General features: G+C 30.1%; 1 protein-coding gene across 1 annotated transcript; it reads right to left on the reverse strand.

Moving 5' to 3' along the window:
- Nucleotides 1–591: 591 nt before the first annotated feature.
- On the reverse strand, nucleotides 592–4,519 carry LOC111410961 (SPX domain-containing protein 1-like). Its single transcript, XM_023041553.1, has 4 exons — nucleotides 4,379–4,519; nucleotides 3,965–4,284; nucleotides 1,711–1,837; nucleotides 592–1,225 (listed from the first exon to the last, which is right to left on the reverse strand). Exons 2-4 carry the CDS (start codon nucleotides 4,277–4,279, stop codon nucleotides 789–791), a joined length of 879 nt encoding a protein of 292 aa, XP_022897321.1. The 5' UTR covers nucleotides 4,280–4,284; nucleotides 4,379–4,519; the 3' UTR covers nucleotides 592–788.
- Nucleotides 4,520–11,382: the final 6,863 nt, after the last annotated feature.

The following is an 11,382-nucleotide window of genomic DNA, read 5'->3' on the forward strand; positions in this document are numbered from 1 at the left end:
CGATTTACGCGTAATATTATTTTATGGAAGATTGTGTGATTGAAAATAGGAAAGAGAAAAATGAAATGTAATGTAATGTAAATTAATGGGGCTCAAACAGGTGCTATATATAGATATTGGAAAAAAATGCCTACAGGAAATTACTGCCTCTTGATCACAATCACACTATCCTTGATAGACAGAAGTCCGATGGTGGTGCAATATTTGTCATTGTAGGGCAGTTCAATGAAAGATGTGTTCCACGGGTCACTTTTTAGAAGAATCGATTAGTATGAACAAGATCCCACTTATAAGTGTCGTGCGGGCTTGATCTCATCACAATTTCGCTACTTGTACAGAAACTGTACATATTTGTCGATGGAATATGAGATGACAGTTTTTTGATCCTTTATTTGAATGAATGATTGAGGGCCAAAAATTGCCGCCTCATTTCTGTCAACAAATATGTACAAAAATTCTGTACATGTAGCAATTTTTGTCTCATCAAACATCTACCCATATATATCTTAGTTATTTGCGTGCACTTATTGCAACGACTACTGCAGTCAAGCCAATCAAACCTACCTCCCTCCCTCCGGGCAGTAGAATGGAAGTTAAAGAAGATAACATTCAATGCCTTTATGACATCAAATTTTACACACAACTATAGAAATTGTATTTTAAGCATCTTACATCTATGTCAGGAGAAATTACATGCATAGAAAATGCACGATTAGAGAAACTAAAAACAGATCAAAATTCAAATTATACGGGGGGCAATGACAGGTATAGACCTCCATATAACTAGACTATTTAGCAACTTGTTCAACGACAGGTGATTTATTCCAAGCTTCCTCTAATCCACCAAGCTGCAATGGTGGCAACGAAAACATGCTAACAGTTGAGCTTCCACTACGAATCTCTTTCAAAGCTCGTAAAGCAGATATAGTACTTTTCATATACAGGCTCTCCATGAACTCGATCTCAGCAAGTTCTTTTGGGCCTTTTAGCAGAACTTCATTGTTGGTTGTGGAACTGGTTGAGGGTTCGTCTCCATCAGCTGCCTCAGTTTCAGGTGGTGTTTTGTTCACTGGAAACAGGCGGTCGAGCATTGTCTCACACTCTTTCACAAGCTTGTACAGTAAGTCAGTTGTAAAAAAAGGCTGTTGCACAACCTTCTGTATGAATGGCAGGCGAAGCAGAGCACCAGTTCTTTTGTCATACTTCTTCAATATTTTGGCCAGTCCTGTTAAGCACAAAGTGATAAAGACTAAATCTTAATATTGTTTCATGTGGACCATAGTCTAAGACATTGTAAGTAAAAATTTATAAATAATAATTTTAAGGGCATTATATGAACCAACTTCTCCAGCAAAAGGCTGGTATAAGCCTTATTTATTATCGACAGACTTCTCTATAACACATCGAGATGTAAATGATTAGGACTGTGTTGGCTATGAACAAATTCTATTAATCTTACTTTTATCCATCTAGATTACAGTATTGATGCCACAAGGGATAATTCAATGAATTTTTCAGACAAGACGTATCTAAAACAGAGGAAAGCATGATATGGAAGTTTTGATTTGTTGATATTCTCACTCAATAATTATATAGCAGGAATTCAACAGTCAAGAAATTCATAGTTCTAAAGCTGTCATAATGTGAAGGCAAAAAACAGAAGTAATTAGATTACAGAGTTAACTAGAAAAATGTAAAAGCTTTTTTTACCTGTATAATTAAGAGCACTGTAATTCTCCAACAAAACCATCTCCCCATGAAAGTCGACAATTTCTTTCCATATTTTGATCGTCTCATCGTTCTGGTCCTTGGCCTTAGCCACCCGATCTTGCAATTCCTTTACACCAAATAATGTAAAAATACGTAAGTTCACTACCAGAACCAAATATTCACTCGCAATCTATAGTAAAGCATCTAATTGCAAAATAATAAGAACAGAATATAGTATTCAACACTAAGTGGAATATACAATTTCTTAAATCTGTTGTCCAATTGAGTCCAGTCACCATACGAAACATGCCTTAAATGCTAAAATAACAATGACAATTACAAGTATCCTGCTAAACAAATAGTGGAAATTTATATTGAACTATGCCCACATCATTGTTGTCGAGATGTAGGTAATTCAGCCAAAACAAAAAAAGAAAGTGAAATGTCAATAAAATGAATTGAGTTTTATCATATCTACTGTTGAATAAACCATAAAAATCAGGTAAAAGAAAATGGATGGTCATTCTATTTTGCCCTGTGTTCACATATATATTTTTTAACCCTTAAACTTAGAGCATCTCCAAGAAACTCTCTAAATACAAAATACTCTTTATTTTAAAGAGTAAATTAAGAGTGGACAAAATGTCTCAACAAAACTAGACTAAATCAAAATCGAACCCAACCAAGCGGTTTGGTTCAATTCTACAAAAAGTTTAATGATTTTGATTCTTCGAACCGAGAACCATTTTGTTTTGGCTTTAATTTGATTATTGGAGACAGCCCATTAATTGGAGATAGCTCATTAATTGGTTCTGTGTCATTGGAGATATTTCATTAATTGTGTACACGCTAATTTTGTATTCATTGAATTTTTTTTTCTTTCACCCCTTTTCAATTTACACAGCGCTACAGCATGTCAACTCCCTATTTCTTCACGTTAGTAGAGGAGAATTGTCAATCACTTAAAAAGCCTTTAAACTATCTTTTCACCTTGATTATTTGATGAATTATTTGGGTTCTTCACATAGAGGAAAATTCAATAAGCATTCATGGATATAAATGGTTAAAGGTTTCCTGTAAAAGTGGAATGTAAACATTTTGCATAATTCATCATTTATTGTGGGGGTATGTCGTCAAAACAGCTACAATTAATTTAGGGCTTTTGTGGAGATAGGTGAGTACCATTTTTTATTTTTATTTTTTTTGATAGGTAATCATAATTTTATTAATTAAAAGAGATTACACGGGATGTGTACAATCACTTTAAACAAGAGAGAAACGTCATGAAATTAGGCAACCCTTCTATTGTTGTTATTTCATGTTGGGTTTTATTGCTTTAGGATATTTTCAATGCTTTATGGTGCAAGCTTGAAAATTTAAGTAGTTAATTCTAACCAAATGGTTCGGCTCCAATTTGATTCCATATCTTAAAAAAGTCATTTGATTCCATTATCAAAAGAATCATTAATTCATGATTCGGTTCGGTTCGGTTATCTTGGAACTAGAACTAAATGGAACCATGTACATCCCTAAAGTTAATGCATAAAAATAAGCTCTAAGAGATTCCATTTTAATTTTTAAAATAGAAGTGGTTTGGATTTCCAAAATTAGAGAGCCAAACTTACTCCATTCTCAATGTACAATGATTGCTTTAATAAGTCACAAAATTCAATACTCTAGTTCTTAAACTATTCAAAACACATTTAAATTGATTGCCTATTGATAAATAAAAAATTATATTAAATAAAATATAATGAGAAACCAATAAATATTTCTTGGAAAAAATAAAAATGAAGAGCCAAAATAGAAAGCATTGTTGAAGTGTATAAAAATTTCAACTCTCTAAATTTAAAGATGCTCTCAACAATGCATGAGATGCTTATAAAGAGTCTCTCGGATATGCTCTTAGTAGCATTAGACATATGGCTATTTGGCAGGCCTAAATATCTTTGCAAGTTCTGATATTACACATTAATGAGAAGGAAAGTAATAATTTCTTTAAGATCACAAAAATCGGATCCAGGATCCGAGAAAGAATTCCTAATTAAACTGTTGTCAAAACCTTTAAATGCAGTAAATTGCCCAAGTTGCAAAATTCTTGAAAGGGACAGAGCGATCCAACTCCAAAAGATTAGTAATAAACGCGTAGAATTCGTCGAAAATCAAATCAATTCAAATGAATACGAATTATTCCATCAAAAATGTAGCACCGCATAATTAAAGGTAAAAAAGAATATTCGTATAGCATAATTACCTTTACTCTGATGATGTATTCTTCCTCCTTCTCAACAAAGAAAGCGTTAAATTTCTCAAGTTCATCCTCCAATAACTTGACGAAATTTGCCTCCGCCTCCGTCATAACCACCCTTTCGCCACCACCATCGGCGGCCAATTCGTCGCCCACTTTCTGCCTCTTCTTGGCACTACCCTCTTCCCCAGCCGATGACGACGGCCCCTTCGCCTCTATCAGCTTGAGCTTCTTTTTGAGCTCCTTGTATGACAAAAACTTGTCCCTCCATTCAGGTAAAGTCTCATCAATTTGATTGCTCAAACTCTTTCCAAACTTCATACCGACTGAAATCCAAAGAAACGGAAAAATTAAAATTATGGGGTTGATTGAAAAACACAAAATTCAACAAATTGAAATTAAGGGTTTGGTCAGAATTACGAATTTGATTGAAAAACAGAAAATGAATGGATGGAGATGAAAGTGTGTAGAGGAAATGACGGAAAAGAAAGGCGAGGAGTGATATAACGGTAACTGAAGAGAGAGAATATGCGAGGGGTAGAGTGGGAATATTCTTCGTTAAAGAGGATATCTCTTGGTTTTATTCTCTTCAGGACAGAGACTTAGATTAATTTTTTATTCCTCTCTTTTCTTAATTATTATAGTTGACACTTGGCAATGAGGTTCATTTTGGCTTGGACTGGGACTGGACTTAAATAATTATTTCTCGAGATATTTATGTCCGGACCGGACCTAGTGAACCGGAGTTAGAAGTTAGGCTGGCTAAAAATATATAAATATGGATTTTTTAGTAGTAATTATGAAAATTGATTTTTTGATCGTTAGAAAGAATATTGAATCATATTTGTGAGTGAATAAATAAAAAATAACGGCTGAAATAATGAAATAACGATAAAAAAAAATGAATTTTTTGAGGTGAAAAATTACTACCAAATTTAAATATTGATTTTTATAATTCCATATGATATTTAATTATTTGAATCAACAAGATCAATATACTTCCTATTTCTATATCAATCATGAAATTATTTTTTTATTAGACACCTAACTTGTTTCTAATTTTAAGAAAAAAACATATGGCTAGTATTTTTTTTTTGTATGATATTTAATTATTTGATTCAACGGGATTAACATACTTCTTATTTCTATATCAATCATGAAATATTTTTCTATTAGACACCTTTTTTTTTCATTTTATGAAAAAAAAACATATGGCTATAATATAAAACACCGTCATATTCAACGGGATTAACATACTTCTTATTTCTATATCAATCATGAATTATTTTTCTATTAGACACCTTTTTTTTTTCATTTTACGAAAAAAAAAACATATGGCTATAATAAAAAACACCGTCATTTTCAATGGGATTAACATACTTCTTATTTCTATATCAATCATGAATTATTTTTCTATTAGACACCCTTTTTTTTTCATTTTACAGAAAATAACATATAGCTATAATAAAAAACACAGTCTCGTGTACTTATGTATGTATATGTATGTATGTGTGTGTGTGTGTATATATATATACACACACATACAAGTATGTATATGTATACATATACTTTTAAACATAATTTATTTACAAAGAATGTTTGTAAAATAGATCCACACATGATATTTATAGGAATCTAATTTAAAGAAAACGTAAACATTTCATAATCAATTAAAGATATTAAATCACCGACTTCTCCATGACATGTTGCATCTCTATCTAACATCATCCACGCCTCCCAAGCAAGTCAAATAAATCCGTAGATAGGGAATTAACCCATGAGTTTGAAACTCAATAGATGTCATTTGTGCATTTCGTTATCAAACTAGAAATTTCGTACTATTGATTCATACCGTTGTACGTAGATGGATTTCCGGCAAAATTCGATATCTATAGCATTATCATAACACGTAGAGCCGGAGAATAATCATTCAAACTATTGTAGTGCCGAAACAACGTACCCGAAGGTACCATTTCATTCAAACATTTACCAAAAATCATAATTTGAAACGAAGTAAACATTTGCACCTCTACCTACCTTGAATTTTCTTGGATATCAAAGAACAAATGTGTAGAAAGCCTTTCTTCTTCTCACCATTGTTATTCCCTAAACTTAAATTGACATAAAATATATTTTTTTTGAAAGAAAATAAGATGAAATTCTAATTTAAAGAAGGATGTAGTAAAAAAGTGACATTCTATTTCTCGTAACATTTCTTTTTAATGAAAAACTAAATGGAGAGTTGTATTATCATAAAGTTTGTTAAATTGAATCTTTAATTAAGAATTTAAAGAGTTTTTAAGCCTAAAAAAAAATTCATAAAAAAGTTTTATAAAAACATCTACATGGTGATTCAAACATGGGTTGCCTATATGAAATACCATGTAGATGACCATTGGGACAACCCAGTTATTCATTAAATCTTTGTAATCAAATTTACTTAAATTTAATCTCTTAAATTGTTGAGTTTTTAATTAATTTATAGCTTGGGCTTTCAAAATCTTAAATGGTTTGAACTTCCACAACTCGTTTCTTGAATGAGATATATATACATACTACTTGTACATACATATACATATGACAAATCCAAAATATTTTTTTTTCCAACCAAAGTACAAAATTAGTGAAGTTTATTTGTCATTAAAACTTGTTTATGATCATATGTCAAATCCAAAACAACTAGATAGAATGAACGGTAATTTCTATTTCACTCATGATTTTATAAGGTCGAATAAACTCAAATCTAATTCTTAAATGAATATATAATATTTTAATTTCTTTATCAAAGTAAACAGTTATATTTTTAAATTAGTGAGATTTTCACCTATTATATACATTTAACCCCTGTTTTACAAGGATTAATCTAGTTATGTATTAAAGTCAAAATTAACATTTAATTTTAATAAATTATTTCATCCACAAATTTTTAATCACATATTTCATTACTTTCTATCAAACTCTGCAAAGAATCTATTTTAATCTTCACCAAACAGGACTTAAATTTTGAGTTAAAATGAAGAATGATTTTCAATTAAATTTTTAACAGTATATGGAAAGAGAGTGTCTTCCAACTAATATATACACAAATAGTGTAAGTATTGCTAACTTTGCTTTCTTCTTTCTTTATAAATTTTCCCTCTAGTAGTTAGGAACGCTTGACTTTTGCTTGATTTGAATACTTTTAATGGAAAGAATATTTTTGTGGAATATACGTATGCAATGAAGAGTGTAAGTTGACCCAAAACACAAGGTTAGATAGAAGTAATTTTAAGAAGGAAATTGTAACTTTACTAGCGACTTGGTTTTCATTTTCGATTATTTTTTCAGTACGATATTCTCTAATACCTATTTTCATAATTTTGATAATTAACTATTTACACGTGCTTAATATATATATATATATAGACACACACATACACACACACACACACACAAAATAATAATAAATAAATCAAAGCTACTGTTTCATTTACTCTTGGAAATTAATTATCAATGTTCATTTTCATTGTTTGTTAAAACATATACAATATTTGATTTTTCTATTAGTTTAGACTGAAATATAATTTTCTATACACACACACACACACACACACAAAAATAAATAAATAAATCAAAGCTACTATTTCATTGACTCTTGGAAATAAATTATCAATGTTCATTTTCATTGTTTGTTAGAACATAATATTTGATTTTTCTATTAGTTTAGATTGAAATATAATTTTCTGATAAAAAAAAGGCACCAACGCGCCAGCTAGAATTGGAGAGTCGGTTCAAACCAAGGCACAAGCCAAGTTGTGAACTAGTATAAATATCGCATGTGGAATATGCTAGTTTGCTTTGAGAAGAATATATACGACGGAGGCAAATGTATCCCCAAAGAAATTTTGGAATTTATGTTGATTTTGATTTACCATAAATTATCAAGTACCTTGAACTTTAATTGGTTGCAGATTATCTTTTAATGAATATATTTTTTCAACATTGAAAGGGGCAACTATATCCTGAAAAATCAGATTAAATTTTATATAATGAAACAATTCTCTATTTTTATCCAGAAGTAATAAATAGAAGCAAGCTATTGAAAAATTCATTCACCTGCAAATAATTGTAGACAAAGTATCTGATGTATTCATTGATACAAGAAAAGAGACAAAACTATAAGTACTGGCAAAAAATACTCAAACATAAAAAATATCATATATAACAATCTACTGTAATGAATGAATCTTAAATATCCACAAGCGTGTTCGATCAATCGATGCCAAAAAAATTGTACCATAATAGAAAATTAAGAGAAATATCAACTAAAAAACATTGATCAATTAAATACTGATAATGTGATTCTCGTAGATAGATTATTGAAATGAAATAATATTATTATGGACAACATATTCACTTTTAATACGAGTGGTGGCTTTGATTATAGACAGGGCAGGCGATCACCTGAGGCTCACTTTTGTGAGGGTCCCCAAAAATATTTATTATATTATAAAAATAATTGTAAATAAAAGAAATTTCAAATGCAATCAACCAAGAAGCTATCTGATTAGCAAACATATCAATCTTTAATTAAAATGTAAATGATGAGTTATTGCAATCTTTATTTTGTAGAAGTATTTGAAGTTTAATTATATAAATGTCTTAGTAAGTTCAATTAAAATAGAAGAACCTTTAATTTTTTTTAACTTAATTTTTCATTCCTTAACGTGGATAATATTCCATGACAAGGATTGTTTGATGAATTATCATATATTACTAAAACAATTGAACTTGATATTGGTGATTAAGAGGATAGGGTTATGATAATTATTCTGATATGAAAGGAAGTCATACATGTTTACAGAAAAGATTACTAAAGTAAATTCAATGACATGTTACACACCATGTGATTGTTAAAGTGAAATGTCTAACACTTAATAGATATGGGATGGAAAGTTTTTCCAAGTAACTAACTTCCCTAAATATCAAATGGAGATACCATTGTTTCTGGTATGGAAGTTTCTATAAAAATGGAAAACTATTATCACAAGTGTGTTGGGGAAGTCTAGTTAAAAGTGTTAAAACAATAAAATTTCTAGCGCAAAAAAATATAAGTCACTTTGGAGCACATGGTGAAAACATGTTATGACCTTAGAAGTTCAGAGATACTAAAAGTTTATCTTCTAACATTATGGATTTCGAGTTATTGTTTGGGCTGGTTATTTGATACAATATATTGTCGGCTGTGAATAGAGTAAACAAATGTTGCAAAGTGAGGACATGTCCATTGATGTTTATATTAGTCACTTAAAAGAACTTATTTTATTTTTTTGAAACATATGGAGAAAATTGAATTTAAATTTGACAAGATTATCATTAAAGAAAATGCTACTCAAATGGAAGTTGGACCTAAATTTCATGAAAAACGTATTATTTATATAAAGAAGCACTTTAATATCAATGATGGAAATATTTTTCGGATTTTTGTTTGATTAAAAAAAAAAAAAAAAGAACATTGCGGATGATAATTCTTTGAAGTATCGGTGTAATAAAATTTGAAAAAATTTTGAACCACAACACAAATTTGATATTGATGACCAATTATTTTCTTAGCCCGAAACTATGAGGAACTGTTTATTGAAGAGATTAAAAAAAAAAAAAAGTGATGAAGTGTTAGATAATATTAAAATGATGAACTACTATTTTTTGAATGTGTAAACTGCTTATATAAAACTATATCAATTACAGTTTGCATTCGTCTACATCAGTTTCTTAAAGTTGAAATTGATAAAATTATACATTTGGTCAACAATGTCACAAGAAATATTGAATGTCTTGATCATGGTGTATATTGAAATATAAGTTTTAAAATAAATTGATTGTAATAGTAAAGGACTTATCTCCTCGTCCAAGGCCACAGGCCGTGGAAATCCAGGCCCATGCATATCTCAATAGTAAATTATAGTTTTTATATCAAAGAACAAATAAATTTAGAAAAGTAAGTTTAACCCCTTCCTATGCGTGGGTGGGTGGTGGGTGCCAAATAGGCACCCTGGAAGATTTCTAGCACATCTCAATAGTAAATTATAGTTTTAGATTTGGAAAAGTAAATTTAATTTAGACTTTTGAAAGTTTTAGATTTAGATTATTATTTTTATAACTTTGAATGTTTTAATTTAATAAAACTTTATTATTATTATTATTTTTTTTTTATTTTTTAATATTTACAAGGCCTTCTATTTGAAGTTCATCTAAGACCTCTAAAATCTCAAGATTGGCCATATCTTCATATCATTCAATATGAATATCATGTACCACAATCTGTTAAAGAATGTCAAATAAAATTGATTGATAAAATGAAACGAAACCATATAGGCATAATGAATTTCTTAGAGAAATGTAAGATGTTTCGGCTTATAGTTTGAATCATAGAAAATATAATCATTGTAAGATATAAAAGAGTTTTTGCAAGAAAGATGAATAAGAACAATAAAATTATAAGATAACACTACAACAAAAAAAGGTATTTTGCAACAGTAAAAAAACATTGCCAAAGACTATTTGCAACGTTCCCACGTATCTTGCGAACCATGATATTGCCGTAGAGTAGAAGGATATGGCAACGATTTTAGAGTGTTGCTAATATCATTTTTGCAACTTTTTTGAACGTCGCTAATAACTTTTTCGCAACGTTTTTAAAGATTTGTTAATAATCTTTTTTGGAACGTTTTAAAAATGTTGTTGAAGCTTGTGTTAATCTTTTTGCAACAATCCGTAAATGTTGTTATTAACGTTTCTGCAACATTTTTTCAATGTTGCATGTAACTTATTAGCAACATTTTTTTTTGAATGTTGTCTTTACTTGTTTTTCAAGTTTCACAACATCTTTTAAATGTTGTCATTTACCTTTTGCAATATTTTTTGAACGTTACCTTCAACTTATTTGCAAAGTTTTTGAAGAGTTGTCTTTTCTCTAATTAATTTGCTAGGCTTTTTCACCTTTTTTTTAAAAAAAAAATTATTTCACCTAACCGATATATTTAAAGATGTTTTGTATTTTTATAGTAAAATATGCACAGTAGACAGCATAATTAAAGATCTTTATGATAGTGTATGAAGTTGAAATTAAAATTTCATTACATAATTTTAAACCATAAAAATAGAAAATGGGAACAAATGTCATCCTCTTGCATCTCCATTTCATGAAACTAACTTGAAACCACTATTAACATTTTAAATAATTGTGCATGTAGCCCCCCGGGGTATAGCCCAGTGGTGCAAAGGACAGGAGTGAGGTTATCTCACGCCTTGCTGGTAGCCGTAGTGTAGGGGTTCGATTCCTGAGACATAGAATTTGACTCCTTGTAGGCGCAGTGGACAGGCAGCTCTTGTTCCCTGGCCTGCTGGGGCACACCCCGTGATTTACCTCCTTCACAAAGCTCTGG

Source organism: Olea europaea, chromosome 2 (genome assembly GCF_002742605.1).
Source record: "Olea europaea var. sylvestris chromosome 2, O_europaea_v1, whole genome shotgun sequence".
In the NCBI taxonomy this organism is placed as follows: Eukaryota; Viridiplantae; Streptophyta; class Magnoliopsida; order Lamiales; family Oleaceae; genus Olea; species Olea europaea.